General features: G+C 39.0%; 3 protein-coding genes across 6 annotated transcripts in view; 1 reads left to right on the plus strand and 2 right to left on the minus strand.

The window, feature by feature from the left end:
• Positions 1-22,547, minus strand: part of rps25 (ribosomal protein S25) — a 251,835-nt gene that overhangs the window by 1,594 nt on the left and 227,694 nt on the right. Inside the window, exon 2 of one of the 2 annotated variants that reach the window (XM_053686559.1) lies at positions 418-438. In XM_053686559.1, the coding sequence (XP_053542534.1) occupies positions 418-420 (3 nt within the window). In that variant the 5' untranslated portion in view covers positions 421-438. Of the gene's footprint in view, positions 1-417; positions 440-22,547 lie in introns of those variants that run through there. The other variant, NM_001200292.1, reaches the window with a different exon arrangement.
• Positions 8,956-15,263, plus strand: LOC108276868 (histamine N-methyltransferase). Its single transcript, XM_017488910.3, has 7 exons — positions 8,956-9,024; positions 10,339-10,478; positions 12,792-12,844; positions 12,921-13,028; positions 13,547-13,677; positions 14,312-14,405; positions 14,494-15,263. The coding sequence occupies exons 2-7, from the start codon at positions 10,354-10,356 to the stop codon at positions 14,847-14,849; spliced, it is 867 nt and encodes a 288-aa protein (XP_017344399.1). The 5' UTR covers positions 8,956-9,024; positions 10,339-10,353; the 3' UTR covers positions 14,850-15,263.
• slc37a4b (solute carrier family 37 member 4b) lies at positions 16,841-22,414 on the minus strand. 3 transcript variants are annotated; one of them, XM_017488909.3, is made up of 11 exons: positions 22,276-22,414; positions 21,182-21,260; positions 20,852-21,070; positions 20,405-20,637; positions 19,520-19,772; positions 18,922-19,077; positions 18,627-18,712; positions 18,416-18,529; positions 18,084-18,149; positions 17,669-17,807; positions 16,841-17,325 (listed from the first exon to the last, which is right to left on the minus strand). In XM_017488909.3, exons 3-11 carry the CDS (start codon positions 20,997-20,999, stop codon positions 17,159-17,161), a joined length of 1,362 nt encoding a protein of 453 aa, XP_017344398.2. In that variant the 5' UTR covers positions 21,000-21,070; positions 21,182-21,260; positions 22,276-22,414; the 3' UTR covers positions 16,841-17,158. The 3 variants fall into 3 exon arrangements, with proteins under 3 accessions (XP_017344398.2, XP_017344397.2, XP_047016886.2); XM_017488908.3 differs by having other exon boundaries at positions 21,155-21,260; XM_047160930.2 differs by lacking the exon at positions 22,276-22,414 and adding an exon at positions 21,398-21,508 and having other exon boundaries at positions 21,155-21,260.

The following is a 22,547-nucleotide window of genomic DNA, read 5'->3' on the forward strand; positions in this document are numbered from 1 at the left end:
CCTAATAACACTATATTACGAACACACTTCAAACGAGTGTGTTAAAGCACCAAACTCTACCGTGTGTACATTGTAAAGACATTAAAGGGCCAGGGTTATGTAACACAACCCTAAAATAAAATAAACCACACACATTATGAATAGAATATCAGTCATTAAATATGTTTTCCACGCGCCCACTGGTTTTCCAACACGGGCCGCGTGCACGCTTCGCGAGCCTCAACTCGCTAGCTTAAATGCTAACCGCACCTCGCACAGACGAAATATTCGATTAAAAGCGTTAAATTTGAACGCGACACTTCTTTTACTATTCCTCGCGACTATTTTCATCCTCATCGATCACTCATCTTTGGCTACACGCTTTGACTTGCTACATAAATACATTATTTTTTGGGTCATTTCAGCTCAGGTACACACCATGATGAGGCTTTCGGCGAGCTGCGCGAGAGAAAGGAAGCTGAAAAAAATCCACGTCCGCTTTGTCCACGCGCTTCTTCGGCTTTCGGTGAATGCTAAGGAGTTATGGTGTTCTAACTCATTATCGCCACCTTCTGGATTTAGTAAAGCAAGACACTACAGGTGAAAAGGGTCATTTAAAAAAATGGATTGCTGGTAGTCTTACAAGTATTGTAAATTTTATTGAAACAAATATATGTATTTATGCAAATGAAGTACTGTCTAATTAAACTTGCATAAATTTGTATACTTAACAAAATAAACTAAACAAAAAACACCATATTCTTTTGATAATGTTAGGATTTAAATATTTGCTTCACTGTAATGATAATTCCAAGAGAAAGACTTTTACAGAAAAGTCTGTTGGAATATCCTTTTGTTATATGGTTATAAATAATTATTTGAGGCCATTTTTTATTCAAGTTGTAGTCAAGTTATAGTTTTAAGGTAATAAGTCAGAATTTTGAGATAATATGGCAAAATTTTGAGGTCATTTGTCTGACATAAGAAGTCGGAAATAATATAAAATGACAGTATGGAAAATACTATATGTTTTGCAAGTTTTCCCCCTGGCAGAAATTGTGAAACCATAAAACATGAAGAAGGAAAAAATTCATGTAAATCCAATAATATTCAACATTTTGGTGAAATTTCTCTCTGTTAATGTTCTAATTATTGGCAGGATTGAACAGAAACTGAGATTTCTTATTCTGAATATATATTTTTAAAAAATTAAGGAAAATTGTAGTGCGGTTTTTAAGATTTATAAAAGAAATCTACATGTATGTCATAATGACATATAAACGGTCTTATACAGTATAGTTCTGTTGGCAGAAGTGCCTCGTTGATGAGAAGTCTCAGTGAAGAATCTCAAGGCAGGTTGGAGCTGACAGGAAGGCTACGGAAACTATCACTTTCAACAACTGTGGTGAGCAGAAAAGCATCTCCAGAATGTGCAACATGTGAAAACATGAGGTTGATAGGCTGCTACAACAGCAGAAGATCACATCGAGTTCCATTCCTATCAGCCAAGAACAGGAATCTGAGGCTACACTAGGCACAGATTCACCCAAAAATCTGAAAAACCCTTGATCAAAATTATAGTCTCTCTTTATTAACGACTGCAGTTCATTATGTGAACACTTGGTGTCGCTCTCAGTAAGGAGTTTAGTCCCCCATCTTTACGTCACACATACACGCTTTACAAAATGTATAGTGTTCCTCTAATTTTGACGTCTCTATACAGCCAAACTCCATTGCAATCCATTCAGCAAGAAATGATTTCGTGTATCTAGGCCCTTTAGCGCAGGTTGCTCGGTGACTTCGAGCTACAAAGGGGGAAAGAACATGGACGCCTCCATGGATATCTTTTGTTAGTAACGATCTGACCAGCTAACTGTGATGAGTGAGCTGTATAGTCAATATTATAGATCTAACAAGCGAATATGTCTGTCTGTTGATTGCTCGAAGGCAGACACTAGTATATACAGTATAACTCTTTTTAAAAAATAGTGCTGCTTTGTTTGTTTACTGTTGATGCAGTAAGTAACCATTGTGATTTTTTGAACATCATGTGCTAAACTCAGGGCTGAAGAGGCCATCCTGAGTGTCCGTGTAGGAAATTCCTAGTAATTCCAGTGCAATAGAGCAGTCATACAACTCGGAATTCCAAGTCAGGAACTCAGGAACATCCACCTTGACCAACAATATGGCGGCACACAGTCAAAAGATTTCCTGTAGCATCATTTTCTACTGGATTAAACTTGATTTTACATGATATGTAGCTTCTGTGTTGTGAAAAGGTCTTTTTTAGATGTTTTTTTGTTTTGTAACATAATTCCATAGATTTCTGCCCAGTTTTACTAATACGATAAGACCATTGTGACAGATGATTTTTAAAATATTTTTATGAGCAAGTCAGTTGAATTATCTGATACGTCGTTTCGATGTATATACTCTTTATACAGTATGTATATCACATTCACATTCAGAGACTAGCTATACGACCTGGCTCTGGGCATTCATGTTTTAGTCAGACTGGATGGCAGATTGGATGGAATAGGTTTCTGAGCCAAATATTTATCAGCATGCTCGGAGTGTAAAAAAAAAAACTGCAACAGCACAAATCTGGCTAAACCGTGAGACTTGACAGTTACGCAGGCAAGGCAACGTTCACATCTTAACACCCAAACAAAGGATTATTCATGTAATGACCTGAAAAACATTGATACACAAACTGGATGATACACATTATGTTCGTCAGTTCTTCCCATTTTTATCTCCTGAACTTTGTGTCCTTATAAGATTCTCTGTTCCTGAAATTACAACAACAACAAAAAAATGAAACAGTATTTTTGGAAATAAACATTTCAGTGCACTCCTTTCCACTAACCTGGTTCACCAGCAATTTTTTGCTAATTTGCAAAGAGAAATTGAAATAAACCCCAAGGACAAGTTGTGACACATCTATAGTGATATTTACATGATTCCTTAGTTACCTTCCTAAAGGGAGTATCCATATAATCTATTCATATTAAGATTGCTTTAAGGGCAAAGCAAATACCTGCAGTCTTTAAATATAGAATGTTGTAAAAGCAAGTGGGCAGGGATTGTGTTTAGATCTAACTGCTGAAACCTTTGTTTCGTGGAGTTTATTTCACAACATTTTTATGCAAGTATTGGTTATCAATGGTGCATGAGTAATTGCACGGTTTAGGGAAGCCCTGTTACGCGTTGTGTGCTTGGTAAACTTCATCTGTTCACCTCCACAGAGTCTGAAGACTACACCATACATAGCAAGCACTCTGTAGGCAGTGTAAGCCTGGTGAGGAGATGTCTGAACCCAGAGAGAACTACTCTCTGAGAACAAAGAACTGCTACGAGAACAAATACTCAACCTCTCTCTCTCACACAAAATTAGCATCTCCATCTGAATTAGCACATCAGGCTCAGTGGAGACTAGGAAATGTCTGACCCGGGAGATTGGATTTAGATGTGTTCATAGTTAAATAAATTATTAGACTTGATTATATTCTGAATTATTCTGAAACTATTGTCTCTAGTAAATTACCGTAAGTCCTTGTTACAGCAAATCTGCGACCAGGTTAGTACAGGCTAACAGTTTGGCATTAAGTTAAGCGTACTTAGAGTGTACAGGCTCACTAGGAAATATCCGTTTAATACAACATAAAGTTGATCGACCAAGTCTAAATAGGATGAAGTCTAAACCTCTGATTACTGTAATATTCTTCTAGCTAACATGTACATTGTAAATGATGGCATGATTATATAAAGCTAATTTTACTCAGATATTATTGGTCTATCTTTGTAGATTTTAGTGGTCATGACCTCTGGATAGAAATAATGATATTGTAATGAAGTCTTACTAACTAAGGGAACTAAGAGACCAGGTTAATGACTTGGCTCTAGTTAAGTGTACTTAGAGTACAGGCTCGATATGAAATACCCGTTTAGGACAACATAAAGTTGATGGACCAAGTCTAAATAGGGGGAAGTCTAAACCTCTGGTTATTGTAATCTTACTCTAGTTAACGTGTACATTGGAAACTATGGCATGATTATATAAAGCTAATTTAACTTAGATATTATTGGTCTATCTCTGTAGATTTTAGTGGTCATGACCTCTGACTAGAGATAATGTTACTATAACTAAGTGTTACTATCTAAAGGGATTAATAAAGTACTATTTAGGAAAGGGTAAGCACGGGGTGGTCGTCTCAATAGTATTAGTCAATTACCTCTGGTTATTGACCAAGACTGGCAAGTTTGTGACCCGCGCACACGGCCGGCGCGAGACTCGACACGGAATCTGAATGAACGAGCACAATGTACAGTATAGAATAAATCAGAATTAATCAAGTATAGGAGATCAAAAGTATCATAATATAAATAACGAAGAAATAAATACAACATTGAGGTTTTCATAATTGGAGTCAGATTTAATTTAAGAGACAGTCAAGCAGAATTGGAATTCATCCATCCGTCCATCTTCTACCGCTTACTCTTCTTCAGGGTCACGGGGAACCTGGAGCCTATCCCAGGCAGCATCGGGCACAAGGCGGGGTACACCCTGGACAGGGTGCCAGTCCATCGCTGGGCACAATCACATACACACTCACACACCCATTCATACACTACGGACACTTTAGACGCAGAATCGGAATGACAAATTTAAATATATTCACATCGCTTCAAAAAGACAGGAACACGTGCAAATCATGTTTATTGTCAAAATGTACAGACTTTCAGCTGTTTGCGATGAACAAATCAAACAAAAGCGATTGAAATAGTTCAACACAACGAATGCTTCAAGTGGTTTCCCCAAATTCAACTGAAAATGCAACTTATAATGACTTCTCCAGTCATTAATTAAAATTATTCAACCCCTTCATGGCAAGCATCTTTAGTACTTAGTAGAGCTCGTTTTTGCTGTTATGACCTGCTGCATACGAGATGCATAGCCAGACACCAGCTTCCTGAGGACTCTTAGCCCACTCCTCATGAGCAATGGACTCCAGTTCAATAATATTCTTGGGTCGTTCTTGAAAAGAATCCCTCACAACAGCACAAATATGCAAAAACAGGTGTTTTTGCATATTTGGTCTCAAGTTGCATTAGGTCTCAAGTTGCGCTTGAGCTTGGACACCTGAAATACCTGAACTGGTGAGCGGTTTGTTGAGGCAGCAATGGAAATCTTAAGAATGCAGTTAGTATGGAATAAAACACCAGAGGGTACGCTGTTAATCCACGTCAGTTTAGACATTTACAGGTTTGAAGACGGTTACTGTTCACACCCTGAACTGGCTTATTTACCTATACCATCACAGCCCATGTTTTATTCATTTCACACTACAGCAATTTGTGAACAATTACATTTTTTAGCCTATCTATTAATGAATGACACGTAATACTTTTTTAAAAATCTGCTTATTCTTCCCCCTAATGCAGTGAGACAAGTTCGTTCTTGTTCTCACTTTTGTTAAAGCAGCTTTAAACTGTCACTCCCTCACCGGTCTTTCTTTTCCCCCTCTTTTTTGGAAGTTAATAAGACAAAAAAAACAAAAAAAACCTCCTCTTGCTTTGAACAGCCATATTTGAAATTTTATCATTTGATTTGGGCAGAATTATCAAGAGAAAAAAAATAAAAAAATCAAGTGAAGACATGAATTAGTTTCAGTGCACCCACAAAAGAAAGAAATGGGAATTAATTTGGTATACAGTACATAATTTTTTTTTCAATTGCATTTAAAAGGTTTACGTTTAAGTTTATACGAAAAATGCTTTTTTAATTTTTTAATTTTATGAAATCTCATTTCATGATGGCATTGCATGTGTCTGAGAACCCACCCACCCACCCACCCACACACACACACACTGAGAAACACAGACATATACGTACATGTCTAAATTAACTGGTGTAACTCGGTTAACAAGTAATGATGTATAGAACTGCATAGCAGTTGGTGATTGTGCAATACAGTCTGACCTGGAGGCTGTATCATTATCAGTCCCTAGTGCACATATAGAAGACTCAGTTTGGGACGAAGTCAACAAAGATGTACTTAGAACTTCATCATTAAAGCTCTGTTGAAGAAGGCGTTTGTGAAACACTCTCAAAACAGGCTTGAATGTAATATACATTCCTCATTCTTCAGTATTCACCAAGATTCTTGGCTCACTAAGATTCATCATTTTCCTGAAATGAATAACAGGTGCCCTGGGGAAACCTAGCACATGCACATCTGAATGATCTCAGGGCTAAAGACCTGTCTAAGTCTGAACATTTGATAACTTTGATATGTTTGATATGATAGACTACTAGTTGAAGCTCTAATGATGCTCATATTAACCCTTTCTTGTTGTACACTGGCGTTCCGGCAGAATGGGAATCGACTTATCAGACATTTCCAATCAACATAAACAAATGAATTATTTTATCACCACAAGTCTGTTATAAGATTAGTCAGAACACTGTTGGGTTTCTGTGTGTAGAGTATCATGACGGGGTAATGGGAAACAGAAAGATTTTTTGTACATTTATATTTACAAAGGTTTGCAGACACAAGTATCAGGAGCCACTTACAGAAATGCTTTATTTTACATTAGGTTATATTTATTCTCCATTACAAACATCATCATGCTAGTACAAACATGTCAGAGTAGTGACAAGAGTACTATTACGTCCAAAGAAATTTGTCCTTATGGTTTAAATTAAGCACCAGTAGGATTAAACATAGAAAGATATATATTTATTAAATTGGCATTTACTTGTTAATCATTGGCAATATCTAATTACAGCTTGTTTTTTCGTTGGAATAGTGCCATGTTATGTGGGTTAGAGACGGATGCAGGTGCAGTTTAAGCTTTTGTTAAAGATACAGGCAGACGAATCCAAATTGATAGGCAAAAACGTAGTCAAAAAAACAAGCAGAGGGCCAGGCGATGAGCAAACGAGCAAATCCAGGCAGAGACAAGAAACCAAGAAACGAGTACGAGAGCAGGATCAAAACACCGGGAAACGAGGACAAAGAACAAAGGCTCGGTATGGCTCTGGCGGCAAAACACAATACTTTGCCCAGTACAAAGACACACGAGGGGTTTAAATATTAAACAGTATATCAGGACTCCATTTCCAGGCATATCCTTACCTGAACTTGCCAACCCTTTGTGTCTGAAAGACAGTCAGTGAAGCAAAGGCTTGGTATCAACACAGAGGGTACAAATCACATCTCTCCATAATAACATTGGTACAGAGATAAAAGATAAAACAGATTGCACAACTAAAGATTTTTTGATAGAAAAAGACCGTATACAGCTGCCACAAAAAATTATAACATGTAAACCTAGTAGGCTAGGCAAAAAAGGAAATAAATATGAAAAACTGCACATTCTTAAAGCCCAGAGTGTCTACTTTCATATGAGCCATTAACCACTACTGTGGAGTATGACATCACAAATAAATTCAAGGCTGAACACGTGCACAACCAAAACAGGTGCAAATTCCATTTTCTGGCCTCTGTTAAAAAGAGTTAAAGTCTATCGAAAACACTTAGCACTACTTGACTCTATAATATACAGTTATAGAAGAGAAATGATTTATAACCATGCGCACAGGGTGACATCCATTTGAATCTGGTTCATGTTTCTCAGGGAATTTCCCACCGTCACCTCTGACTTGCTCATTAGGGCTAAATAAAATTTAATTGAATAAAAAATTTTAATTAAATAAAATTTAATTTAAATGTTTTAGGTCAAATAAAAGGAAAAGACAAAACTTAGAATAACCTGGTTGCACAAGTATACACACTCCTTAACTACTATTTTGTTAAAGCACCTTTTGCTTGTAATAAAGCGCTCAGTCTTTTTGGATCCATATGCTGCCACCACCATGCTTCACCATGGGTATGGTGTTCTTTGAGTGATAAACCATTTTGTTTTTGTGCCAAATATATATTTTAGAATTATACTCAAAAAGTTCTCATCAGACCATAACATATTTTGCCATATGATTTTGGCAAAATTTAGGTGGGCTTGGATGTTTTTTTATTTTATTTTTTTTACCTGAGTAAGTCTTCCTTGAACAAACAGGGCTAACACTTTACAATACTGTACAGTAACTCGTATCTAACTATGCAGGGACCGAGCAGGAAAAAAACTAGTAATACTATACTCCTATTTGATGATTATTTCCCTATAATAGCATTACCCAAATGTTCATATTTACATATAAATAATGCCCCAAGTGTTCATATGTACATTTGCTCTTTTTTTGATGACGTAGTCGCCTCAAGCGATTTACATTTGCTTATTTCTTGCTTATCATATGATGTTTAATATACTTCATACATCGCTTCTTAATCTTTAATTGAACTGATGCATGTGGTCATTTTGACAGTTGTCAGTCATTATTATGTGAAATGCAAACAAAAATCGCTATTTTAAGACCTTATTTCCCACAAACTTCCAGTTGGGGGTCGAGGTGAAGATTCCATGGGAATAATTATGGTTTTCCTGTATGACATGAATGCAATAACTAATACACAGAACTCCACAGAACTGAGAACTACCTCTTTTTTTTTTTCTTCATGTTTAACAAAATGGAACATTCAACATACTGAGGCTTCAACCTCAGCTACTGTATATCAATTATAGATGGAGAAAACATAATGCATATCCAATCCACATATTTTTCATATATAAAATCAGATATCCGAGCTCTGGGTGTCTGCTGATACTCGATGCTGATCTGATCTGTGACATTCATACATGAATTCTCCCGAAAAGGCACAACATTGCAAGTCAGAAATGGTTTGTAGTAAAACAACACCAGTGACAGTAGCTAGACCTTATTTTGAGCCAAAGGTGGGGATAAACTATAAGTGGAAAGTCCTGTCAAACAAACCAGTCCTGAAAATGAAATAGTGCCAAAGGATGAAAGTGGGTGGAGCTGCAGCTTTAAAAACCAGAGCAATCATTTGCAAAGAACAAACTCCTGCATCACTTTGTGTGTCCACAGAACAAGAGGCAGAAGACAAGTAAGTCCTTTGTGTAAGTACTTTACGTTGTGTATCAGTTCACACTGCAAATGTGTTTGTGGTCGGTGGGCACTCATATTTGTCTAAATTTCATGAATGATTCATGGGTTTTATTTCAATTGCAAGCAATTATGTGTACTTCCTTTACATTCTAAATATTTTTTATTAGTCCCGTTATAAAATTCATTTGCTGTCCGTGATAAAAGCCCCCGAAAGCTGCATTTTAAAGAATGTCAATTTTATAAAATATTCCCAATACAGAAATATTCACACATATTTAGCGTGAATGAATCTCTAGAGATGAGATAGCAGCTCCAGGGTTCCAGATTTTAATCCTGAGATTTGATCCGGGTTACTGTATGTACAGATTTTCTAACATTTTCCCTGTACCCACAAAACTTGGCGCTAGGTATGAATGAGTGTGTGAATGTGAGTGTGCATGGTGCCCTGTGATCAGTTTGGTGTATTGCGTCTTACTGCCTAAGCACAAACAAACTTACTGCAAATGAGCACGTGTCTTGTTTCAGATCAATTGTCTTGCAAACTTATTGTTTATTTGAAGTAAATCCAAATTTAGCAAACTAAAGTTCTATCATCCAGTGAAATGTTACTCTAATTTACCAAATAACATGATTTTAATTGTTTGGTTTTACCCTCTTGCCTCTAAGAGTGCACTTAAGCAGGTCTGATAATTACATTGCATATATATATATATATATATATATATATATATATATATATATATATATATATATATAGTTAGGGAAAAAAGTATTTGATCCCCTGCTGATTTTGTACGTTTGCCCACTGACAAAGAAATGATCCGTCTATAACTTTAATGGTAGATTTATTTGAACAGTGAGAGACAGAATAACAACAAAAAAATCCAGAAAAACGCATGTCAAAAATTTTATAAATTGTTTTGCATTTTAATGAGGGACTCTGAGATGTATTTCTCCATGGCCTCCCTCTCAGGACGGGACAGATTATTCAGTCGTCCAGAGGGCAGGGTGGAACAGATCCTCTGTTTCAAAGAGGATCAAATGTTTGCTTCTCCAAATATGTAAAAAAAAAAAAAAAAAAAGCCAACAATTTCCATTGGGTGTACTTATGTCACATGGCTGTAAAACTCAGATTTGAACTGCTATGTTCACAGTTAATATGTTAGTAACCTTACTTTTCTCCATATCAACCAACCAAGCCTTTGTGTTGCCAATAAAACAGCACATGTACTGTTTTAACAATACTTCCCGCTTGATCTTCTTTCTCACCCACACCACAATACTGTGTGATCCAAGGTGATAGTTGCAATGTTCTTGTGTTTCAGAAAAAAAAGATAAAAATGCAGAACCTGGTCAATGATCATTCCAGATACCTGCAAACCTTTGAGCTGCTGTTGGCGAATTCAGCCGAACACCAGTGCATGAAAGAGTTCATCCATTCGACGCTCCCAGACATCCTGGCCAGGTACACACTCACTGCAATCGCACACACACACACACACACACACACATACACACACACACACACACACACACACACACACACACACACACACACACACACACACACACACACAAACTAGAGACCACTCTTATGCGTTGGATCATTTTCTTGCTGCAAATGCGCTTGAGTTTCAACTTACGGACTGAAGACCAGACATTCTCCTTTAGGATTTTCTGGTAGAGGGCAGAATTCATGCTTCCCTCAATTATTGCAAGTTGCCCAGGCCCTGAAGCAGCAAACCATCCACACACTTTATAATACGCCATTACAAACAGTAATGCAGTCTATAATACTATTATGAACACTAATACACTATACAACAAGCTACTGTGCATACTAATGCATGCTATAATGCTGTTTTGTGTATACTAATATGCTCTAGGACACTATTTTGAACATTAATACACTATAATTTTTATATAAAATTATATTGTGTATAACAGCTATAAAGCTCTATTATGTGTACTAACGTAATACTAATAAGCTCTTCCCCAGTCCAGTGTACACGGAGTAACATGTTCATATAAACTTTAAAACTCACAACCACAACATACACACACACACACACATACATACACACACAGACCCACACAACACATAACAGAAAATTTAAATATAAAACAAGACCCGACCCTGGGATCTAGGGAAAGGAATCAGCTGCCAGATTAGTGCCCCAGAGAAAACACATTTTTCTTCACTTTGTTTCTGGTGATGAGTCCTGTTTCTGCACACAGTCCATTTCAAACGCTCCTGGAACGTATAACCAGCGCTCCTAAATACCCCCCACCCTTATCTAAATATGTAAATGCAATCTATCTAGCTATCTTCGTTGCCGAACAACCCCAATGGTCTCGAGCATCTCAAAGGTTCCCAACCTTAACCCTGAGCGCCAAAAAGACAGTCACGTTTTTCCTGCCGAGCCTGTCTCCTTTCACCTATTACCTCTCACTTCCCTCCGCTCCAGGTGAGTTTAATTATTCCTGTCTTCAGTCAATGGGAAGAGATCATGCTGTGGAAAGGTTCAGATAGGCGGGGCCAATGCCAAACAAAGAGAAACCCCCAGCGTTCAACACTTTACCTCTCCCCTCAGATAGACAGGACTCGTCCTCGAGTCACAACAAATTATAACCCTTGGCAAAGTTCGAAGTGGTTTGGATAAATATAAGAAGACTATTTGAATGGCTGTTTTAAGTGACACACTTCCTGCTGCCAGTTGGTGGTGCTATGACTGTGACTCACAGTAGTCACATCCATGTTATCAGCCACTGTCACCAAACATACAGCTCAAGTTTCATCTAAATAACTCATTGCATGCATAAGATATGAGACATTTCCCTTTTCCCTTTTTCCACTATAAATGTATTGCCTCGCCACAGCAAAACCATTCGAGATATAAAAAAAAATCCCTTTTCGATTTAGCATCTGCAATGTCTTCGCATAATTTTGTCCATGTTTGGTGACAATCACATGAATCCCTAAGGAGGAGTAGTTATTTTCAAAATATCCACATTAAATCCAAAATGGCCGAGTTCCTGTTGGGCAGAGCTATGTCATTTTGACACGTGTCCAGCTTGATGAAAACAATATATGTACTGAATTTGGTGACCGTAGGTAAAACTGATAACACCAATTTAGTCAAAAGTGGGCGCTACTGAGCCCCCCTCCAGTCCCATGTCTTAGCTTTTGCCTACTACTAAGGGCTGACATTCATGAACTTTTAAGCATGCCAAGGGCCTCAAAAACAACAGAAACAAACATTAATGTTTGATTTGTTACCGTGGCAACAATATTTAAGATATCAAAAATCCTTTAACAGTTTTACATCAGCTGTGTCAAGACATTATTCTGAGAAAGGCTGTTGAAAGTCACAGCCATGTGATCAAGCCCTTCGACCAAACATACAGCTCAATCCATCCATCTATCTATTCTATCCACTTATCTTTTCTTCATGCATGCATGTCTTTGGACTGGGGGAGGAAACCAGAGTACCCTGAGGAAATGCAAACTACACACACACACACACGGAATCAAACCCCTGCCCCTGGAGGTGTGAGGCGAACGTGCTAACCACTAAGCCACCATGCGCCCTAGTTTAATAATCATTATGAACAATAAACAATAGGGCCCTTTCAGTGCTTGGGCCCTAAATATATGCAGTTGCACTAATACTTTACATTGTGTAATTATGATCAGTAATACACTATTACTATTATGCATTTGTGCTATAATGCAAAATAATACACTCTTCACCCTTTGTCTTTCCGGCTTGTGCAGCATCGGAGCAGGAGAACCCACTCTAAACGTGATGGGAGTGGGAAGTGGATCAGGTATAACATTTATCAGTCTATGTTGTTATACGTGTATCTGCGGTATCCGTATTAAAATCTGGCATCTTCTCTCTAGGTGAGATCGATCTGGAAATTATCAAAGTGCTGCATGAAAAGCATCCAACAGCCAAAGTGGACAATGAGGTGGTGGAACCCAGCAAGGAAATGCTTAACAAATATAAGAGTAAGAATGAACACTAATTTTTTCTTTATTGTCGTTTACTTTCAAGCTGTTTGTGTGATGAATAAAAGGTGTAAGCTATAGCTAAGGCCCGAGCTAATTCATGGTCAAATTCGATTCATTCCACAGACCTAATTTATTTTAAAAGAAAAAGCACAGATTTTTTTTTAAAAGAGAAAGGCTAGGTAGGTACAAGGTTTGGGTACACTGCAAAAAAATGTCATCTTACCAAGTGAAAATATCTACAATATTCCGAAATTTAGTTAGTATTTGTTATTAAGCAAATTTACGATTACTAACCCTATTTCAAGACATTTGCAGTAATTTCAATCTTTACATTTTTGGGGATTGGGGGTTCAAATCTGTCTCCTCCCAGTGTGCACAGTGCTTGCATGTTCTCCCTGTGCCTTGGTGGTACTCCAAGAATGTATTAAAATGTATTAAAATTGCTTTAGCCCCCAACACTATGTCTGGAATAAAATGTTTCAGAACGTACTTCATGCAGGAATATTTTCTTCTAGCTTTAATATCGAAGATGCCAGGCCTTGATTACGTCACCTCCAGATGGAATACAATGACTGCGACGGCGTTCGAGAAGGAATGGAAGATGAGAAACACTGACAAAAAGATGCACTTGATTAATCTGATTCAGGTTGGTAGATGCATGTCTGAGTATTCCTTACTGTCATTTTCTTTTCATTCCTAATCAATTTCAAGTAATATTAGAAATCTGGATCAAAAGAGGGATACTAGAAAGATGCTGGCCAATCAGAGGGGGTATAATATTGAATATTTTGTGTAATATTAGCAACATGAGAGTATGATTAGGTTTCTAAAATGATCCATATTAGAGCATCATTTCTAACGTTTCAACCCTGTAATTGGTAGCTTGCAAGTTTTCCATATGATGCCACCGTTGTTTGGGTCTGATGGTTCAAGAGGGCACAAATGGAGGGGAAAGGATGGCTTTTCTTTTTTCCATGTCGATCTGAATGGTGCTAGTCAATCATGGTTGTTAGCACATGTGAACGGAAATGAGCAGTTAGTATATGTCTCTTGTGACGTGGCATGAGCAGCAGTTTGAAAAGACGCCGCTGGCTTCACGTGTCTTAGAAGATGCATTGGTTTAATGCCAGAACATGCACTGTCTTTAAGTCATTAAGCCTAATCATGGCTTGGAATACCTTTTTGGGCTCACCAGTTACAGTAGCTGGCAGTATGTCAAGCCATTAACTGCTAAGTCATGAACAGAAGAACATCAAGATTAACTTATTGTTTTTTCACAGATGCTGTACTATGTGAAGGATCCGGGGGCCACGGTTTCCTTCTACCGGAGTTTACTGCACAAAGACGGCAAAGCATTGGTCATTCTGCTCGCAGGTGAGTGTACACTGATTTACTTTAATCCGAGGTACAGGGTGGGGAATTAATGAGTGAGACCTTTGCTAACACACGGCATCTCCCGCAGGTGAATGTTCATGGGCCAGGCTAGTGTCAACCTTCCACGATCAGCTGTGGGACAACAAAACAAACCAGGACCTTTCGAGCAAACACCTCAAGATCTTTCTGGATTCCAAAAAAATCCCCTACCGAAACTACAACTTGAAGTCCCTGTTGGACATCACCGAGTGTTTCACACCTGGAAATGAAAAAGGAGAGCGGATACTGGACCTCCTGACCGAGGTGGTCGAGTTCAGTAAGAGCGCTCCTCCGGAGCTGAAGGAGGCAGTGCTGGAGTTTCTTAAACATCCAGACAACAGTCAAGAAGTGAACGGCAGGTTCCTGTTCGATTGCAGCACGGAGGCCTTGCTGATCGACGCGTAGGTCCAGCAATGTTAGATACACTGCGCAGAGAAGCACTTGTCAAACATCCGGTTAAATGATAAGGAATAAGAAATGAATTAATAGTTGTAGTTAATAGTTTATGGGTGAGACTATCTAAGCAGCTGTATTCTTCATATTCACTACTGAACAGAATGTATTATCATTAGTACTGTGCTACAGTTGGAGATACCTCAAAGTTCAAACGCTGTGCCGTTAGTCTAATCTATGTTGTTCACCCTGTACATCTTACTGATGATACCAAGCATTAATAATCCAAAAGTGTGACGTATGATTTAGTCTAAATACACTTTCATAAAATCTAATTCTACTATACCTTCAAGTGAAGTACTTGAGAAATGTTCTACATATTTGTGCTGTTAGAAATAAAATGCCAAAAAAATATATATATATATACTGTCTGGTGTCAGTGTCGTGAATCATCTTCCACCTTCTACATGCTATATTTTTTAAATCCATTTTTAATATCAACCATTTAATTTCAGTCATTTGCATACTTTCCAGACTTTCAGTATGATAAGACTACTAATGGAAGAAAAGCTCAACGTCTTCATCTTAAAAGGAACCCCGACGGTGAAGACCCATAGGCCTTAACACGCAATAATAACACGCCCTCTCCTACTAAAATGAAATATGTTCATTATTTTAAATGAATATTTAATGCATATTCAACCTGCAGAGGCCGCATTACGTGACGTGTAATGCTCTGAGTCGATGACGTAAAATGGTTGCACTCAAGAAGTAGCTACTAGCCCCTGCAGCACAAAAAGAAGACCATGCTGTGCTACTTTTGGCTGTAATTTTCTAGTTCTTGTGTGCGGTGATACAGGGGATATGTGTAAATATTATCAAACCTGTAAGCATCTTGTTAGTGCGTTTTTACAGTATATTCTCATGACATAACGCTCCTGTAAAATTAGTCTAAAACGCTTACCCAAAGTAAAATTAAAGCTGTTCTAGAACCATTTGGAGTACATGCATAGTTTTGGTCTCTTCTGAAAGGTGGACTAAATATTTTTACATAATTGGATTGTTTGGACTTTTGCCAGTGTAACAAGACTGTTGTTGTCAGGATGTTATGGATCAGTGGATTACTATGAGGCTTAGGTGAGTTGCCTCTGTTTCATAAATGTTTGTTTGTATGTTGGTGGTCTGACAGAGATGTTGATTGTAGTTGCTGTTGTGATTGTAGCTCAAAATAGTTTATATCAATCGAATCACAAGAATCTTAGCTTTCCAACGATATGAGTACCTTCGTACACACAGAAGCTGTGTAGATAGCATAGCTTTGCTCATAGCAAGGCGAGAGCGCACTGAACAGGATAAAGTATACGACGGTGAGATGGCTGATAATCTCTAAATTGATTAATATTAGAATACGTTTAATCATAAAACGATAGTTTAATCCATACGCTTACCTTGAACAACAAACGCTCTCGGTCGGCATAGATGTGCAGTTGCTACACAGACACCGTCGATTTTGCCGCACTCCTGCCTCCTCACCTCTCTGATCGTCTTCATTTTGATGGACATTTTCAGTAACATCTATATTAGCCTTCTCGCTTATGTTACGCTTGGGTTCAAATCGAAAAGGCTGAAGACATGTTTATGTCGCTGGAGATTCAAGACGTTTGCAAACATCTGACGTCACTACCCAGAATGCACCGTGACGTAAACAGCAGTGCAAGGATTTTATTTGTTTATTTATTTTAAAAACTGATATCAATGTTTTCGTATAGTGGACTTATATAACGGATGTCAGCGTTAATCTAATGAACCAAACAAGTCTTCATAGTCAGGGTTCCCTTTAACAACATGAATGCCCGTGAGCTTTTATTTTTATTTTTAACTCGCTCTCTTGCCAGCTTCTATTGTTTTCAGTTTTAGACATGCTCGCTGTCTTTCACACACACACACACACACACACACACACACACACACACACAAAAAACACACACACATACACAATGTAGTAAAGTACTTCAGTGTATGGTTATTTATTCAGAACACTCTCATCCAAAGAGCAGCAAAATCCAATACACATACAACAAAGCTGAGCCACTCAGGATCACACGTCTCAAACGTGGCTCTCTGGCTGTCATCCCACAACGTTCCAGGTGCAAGTGTGGAACTTCAGTCGCGACAACCGCACTCAGATGAGCTTATAACTAACACTAGAAATACATTTAACGAAGAGTGTTCTTTCTGAGCAGAGATGATAGTCGGTTGCTGCTGTAGCAAGGTTCACATTGGCGGGGTTTGAGTAGTGTGTTTTGTTTGGTGTTTGTTGATCAGTCATTCTTTTCGTCCACTCGTCCCATTTTCGTGCGCATGTTGCGCAGCATGAAGAACCAAACAGTGGTCAGGGCGCAGGTCACCTCCGCTACCCAGAAGGCCGTGTCCCAGCTGTAGCGCTTGGCGATGGTGCTGAATGGCAGGCCGGCAAGAAACGCGCCGACTGATACACACACACACACAGCAAAAGCATTTATGAACACTTCACGTCAAGTATACTAGTCAGACAAACTGAACCATACCAATAGTCATATTCAGATTACAAAGATGACCATCAGGTGCATGTAGAATTGCAAGATGAAATAAAAAGTGATCAAATTGACCACTGGTGGTAAATATAACACTAAATGGTCGCTTTAGTGGTAGTCTTACATCCACTCTTACTTGCACACACTCCTGACATCAATACTGCTTATTTTGTATTAACTGATCTGATATCATGTTACTATTCTGAGTATATATAAAAAAAAATCTAAAGATGTAAGTGAATTGCACGTAAGACGTACCGTTCGCCATAAGGGCTACGATGGCATGTGACGTCCCACAGAAGTTCGATGGAGCGCTCTCGCTAGCGATCACCCCGAACAGTGCGATCGGGCCGTACGACGAGAATCCAAACGCAGCACCGAGAGTCAATATCCACAGCTGGGTGGAAGGAAAGACAGGAATTTACTCTCATTTAAAAGAACAGCTCTTTGAAAAGAGGCGTGGCTGCTGGGGGGTGGGTGGGTGGGTCGGTTCTCGTGAAGGAGGTGTGGCCTCTCGTAAGGGTCATAAACAAACAGCTAGACATCACATCGTATTGACTCAGTAATAGCATTTTTAATACTGGACTTGTATCGACATTTGCGTCAATATGCATCTATTACAACATATATAGGCTATACATAATAAATATGATTAAATCAGAGACATCCGTACCTCTTTCTCAGACAGCCCAGTGAGGACAGAGACTGGATGGAGAACGATAACCCAGAGTGGAGCTTCCTGAAGGAACCGATCAGGAAATATGGGATTACTTAACGTGCATCAAACAGAGATGAACATAAAGTCGTAAACAAATCCGAGTGCTACATCTATGCTAGCTGAATACTTATTACCATTTTTTTTTAAAGAAAAAAAGTACAATTCAAGGACATAGAGCGAGATTAAGAGAACGCTTCATTCATACTAGCAATGATGTATAAATGTGAGAATCAAGTCCGAAAGGTATTCGATACAAAATAAATTATCATTCAATACAAACGACATACTTCTTGGACATCCGGAGTGATGGTGACTCGGAAGAGATACATGGACACGGCCATGCCCGCCATCATGGTTAAGAGGAGTGTATGACGAGGGTTGCCATGTGTCCCCAGTCCTTGCTGTTTAAACCGCAATGAAACGTTTTGATTAATTTATGCTGTTAAGCCGTTACAGATTGCTGTCCAGTACAAAGACAGGTTACACACACACACACACCCGGGCAACGGCTCTGTCGGAGATGAAGCCTGCTGCGATGCTACCAGCAAAACCTCCGACCTCCAGGGCACTCATGTACGAACTGCCTACGAAAAAGAAGCAAGGGCGTGACTATATATCTGATTATAGTTAATATAACTCTATATTTTATTAAAAACGAGCTCTGTAAATGGAAGCGTCAGGAATGAGTGAATACTATGTGAATAGTTCTTGTTGGATTCTGTTTACAAAAATACTTTCTGTGTAAATGTCTTCTTTTGGGCTAAAAGTTTGGGCGAAGGTGCTGCGGTCATACCCATCATGACCGACTGGCCTTTCTCCTGCATGAGAAACAGCTGCCCCCAGTCGGTGCACGCGATCTTCACCCCGAACACCACCAGGTAACCGAAGGACAAAACCCACAGGTATGGAGACAACAGGAACTCTCTCAACGTGCTCTCATCGTTCAGGGCTTCAGTGAGAGGAAACATAGAGAGCGGGTTGAAACAGGAAAGAAAACTCTGTGCCGTTTCACACAGAAACACAATTTAATGAAATAATAATAAGAGTATTATTTGAAAACTAAAAACTCATTAATAAAAATAATCATTTTATTACATGGATATAGTTACTTCCTGTTACAAAACTATTTCTATATAACTGTAATCGGTCTCAAGGGGTTATGAATATAAAGGGCGTGACCCAAAATTCCCAAGACGTGTGGCCTGTTGTCTAGGCAACCATACAGTACATCTCTCAGCTGAATGTCGTGTTTTGACTTGTAAAGTCGTTCTGGTCAAAGTAACGAAATGCTTATTTATTTAGCTGGAAGGCATCACGTAGCAGGTTGGGAAAAGGAAAGGAAAATGTGTGAGTGTCGGCTGTAGAGGAGAAAATTACTATCGAGCCCTTACTTCCTTTTTTGCCTTTGCCCTTCTTGGTGCCAACCTGGATGCTGGGCAGACCCACATCTCTGGGCTCGTTCTTCACCAGCAGCAGGCAGACGAAAGCAAAGGCCATGCAGATCACACCGGAGACGCAGATGATGATCCTCCAGCTGTAGTACAGAGCCAGCAGCGTGGTGATGATGGGACCCAAACTCCCAGCCAGGTTCATGCTGCAGCACAGAACGGCCCACCACGTGCCAAACTGGGACGGCTCGAACCACTGCGTTGGGAAAACAAGGGGGGATTTTTTTTACGAAGTCACTATAAATACTGCTGTAATGTATTTCGTGAACATTTTTATGTACATCTATTTCTTGCTGTAGTGAAATCCAGACAAGGATACTACTAAACCATAAAACCATTTCAGTGGTTTGAACTGAAACCGAAATCTCAGTGGAGATCTTGATATGGGTTTTCACAGCAGTGTGTGTGTGTGTGCGTGTGTGTGTGTGAGTGAGTAAATACCATTCTTTATAACAGAAGACATTCCAAAAGCCTACTTATACTCAACCCTTGCAAACATACTTTGCATAAGTATTTGCCCCTGTTATAAATATCACAAATCTACACAAAACAGCCCATAATATTGAAAGGCGGGGGAATCTATATAATCTATATGCAAAATTCTATACAAATTTTAAAAATTCCTGCATACGTATGTGACACCTGATCTGCACATGTTCTAAACTACAACTTAAGCTGTAGTGCTGTTGACTCCCAATAACAGGTGCACGCTGACCTTCTGTAATGGCAACCGTCCAAGGGTAAGACCTAATTATGTCAAAATGTCTTGAAACGTGAGCTGTGAACTAACACCTTCGGTTCAGCACGAGCACTTAGTAAGCGTCTGACCTTGCGCAGCACTTTGCCGCACGGCGGCCAGCCGAATCCCTGGCCGAGGCCGTTCAAAAACCAGAGGAAGGTGAATGCTGTGAGGCTGGAGGACTGAGAGAAGAGCACGTTGATGGCCCCGACGATGAGGAGGCCGGAGGAGAAGAGCCAGCGGGCGCTGATCTGATCCGACAGCACTCCGCTGATGAACTTACTGATGGCGTATGCCAGAGTCTGACTGCTCGTGATCAGACCTGAGACAGAGGAATGGGACCATTCGATTAAGGATCGCGCAAAACGGCCGACAATCATTCATCTTTAAGTAAAACAACTTATATATCAGTACATATTTACCAAATTTAAATTCCTTCAAAGAGGAACTAAAGGATCATCCGCATGCCTTCGGACAAACGATTTACAAACTTTGGGCGGATTTCACAGCTGTAAACTGCAGCAATCGAGACTCACCGAGTTCTTCCTTATCTAGCTCGATCTCCTCCATAACCGACGGCATCAAAAAGGAGAACGTTTTCCGGTTGAAGTAGTACAGCAGGTAACCCAAAAACAATGAGGTGAAAATGACCGTGCGGTAATAGCCGTAACTGGCAGCCCCCATATTTCCGCTCACTGAGATGAGGAATGCTTTCTTGAGAGAATGAAATAAAAATGCTGCAGAACCTTCACAGACTTTAAGAAGAGAAGAAAAAAGAGCTTTCAGTGAATAGGTCTCCGAAGAGTCATCTCAGCTCCACACAGAGAAGCAGGACAGACCCGGAGTTGTAGAAGAATCAGAGGTTCCTTCAGCTTCTTCTGGTCTTCTTAAACAAATCTGAACTCCTCGTGCTCATCACAGATAGCTCGTCTCTCTCAAAAGCACCTGGAACAAGAAAAATGTTGGGAATAAAGGGAAAAAAAATCTAACACAAAACCTAAATCTCAGTCATGCGAGACCTTGGTTGGGCTGTCCAGAGTTTAATTAAATTAGCGTAACATCTGAGGTTCATATTCATTCACCTTGTACTTGCAGCCACAGCAAAAACGTGGTAGATATTTCTGGTCCTCACATATGCCACCATCTGGACATGCATACTATAACTCTCGTCGGCGGTTTGAGTTACGGTTCACTTGGCACATTTGACTCGTTAGGTGAATCAAACTCTGCTACTTGATTCATCTGATTCACCTCTCAAAGCAGACGTCAAGAAAAATGTTCAAAATGACATACTACTTCTAAAACTACGTTCTAAAACGGTATGCAAACATATTGAATGTTTCCAGTGTACCATGAAATAAACCACAATAACGGCCTGTTTGTTTAAACAACTTCCTCAGTGTCAGTAACATTTCTTGTCTATTAGAAAGAAAGCCTAAGGCAAAAAAATTGACAGAACAAAATGGTAATTGTCAATGAAATTATTCAAATAATTAAAATAATAATAATAATAATAATAATAATAATAATAATAATAATAAGTAGCATAATTGCCAATTTGAGATTTATTCCTGCTTGAGAAGTGAATCACCTGATCGGTTCGCCTAAACGAGTCGTTCAAAAGGAGTCGATTCGTTTATCCGTCAGCGCCATTAAATTATTATTATTATTATTCATTTTCAGTTATTTTCACAAATTAGAGCTGACTTCATTCTCATTCTCGTAATTATGTAGAAGAAAAACAAATAATACCACAACAGGAAACTGCAGGTTACATTTTAAATGTATATATTTACACTTGAGAATCGGAATTGATTCATAGAATCGTTAGAGGACATGCAGACCGCTACGATATATCTATATATACACACGCACAATTTTCATACACACAGTTTTACTGTTTAAACCCTGATTAAATACATTTAACTTATAATTTATTGGGGGATGAAATAAAATGTACCTCCATCTTCTCGGGACACATAGCTGAAAACCGCTTGCTCTTGGAGGAACGCCCGCCCTAAATCCCTGATCTGGGCTTTGATTGGCTGCCGAGCTGTCAATCATCGCGCTGCGCCATGGTGCATCACGCGCGCATGTAGCATGCTATTGTTGTCATCACGAAGGCAGAAACACACACACACACACACACACACACATACACACACACTATTCTTATGATTCTTCTGCTGTGAGGCAGATTTGAATGATTAAACCGTGATCCGAAATCACACA

This window comes from Ictalurus punctatus, chromosome 16 (assembly GCF_001660625.3).
Source record: "Ictalurus punctatus breed USDA103 chromosome 16, Coco_2.0, whole genome shotgun sequence".
NCBI classification, from domain to species: Eukaryota; Metazoa; Chordata; class Actinopteri; order Siluriformes; family Ictaluridae; genus Ictalurus; species Ictalurus punctatus.

Bases quoted from the DNA above. Each gene is read 5' to 3' on its own strand.
- LOC108276868 (XM_017488910.3), top strand. From the start codon at position 10,354: ATGCAGAACCTGGTCAATGATCATTCCAGATACCTGCAAACCTTTGAG. The intron at 13,029-13,546 runs GTAAGAATGAAC...ATTTTCTTCTAG, and splicing joins AATGCTTAACAAATATAAGA to CTTTAATATCGAAGATGCCA. The intron at 14,406-14,493 runs GTGAGTGTACAC...CATCTCCCGCAG, and splicing joins ATTGGTCATTCTGCTCGCAG to GTGAATGTTCATGGGCCAGG.
- slc37a4b (XM_017488909.3), bottom strand. From the start codon at position 20,999: ATGGGGGCTGCCAGTTACGGCTATTACCGCACGGTCATTTTCACCTCA. The intron at 19,773-20,404 runs GTCAGACGCTTA...TTCCCAACGCAG, and splicing joins GCGGCAAAGTGCTGCGCAAG to TGGTTCGAGCCGTCCCAGTT. The intron at 17,326-17,668 runs GTACGTCTTACG...TGTGTGTATCAG, and splicing joins CGTAGCCCTTATGGCGAACG to TCGGCGCGTTTCTTGCCGGC.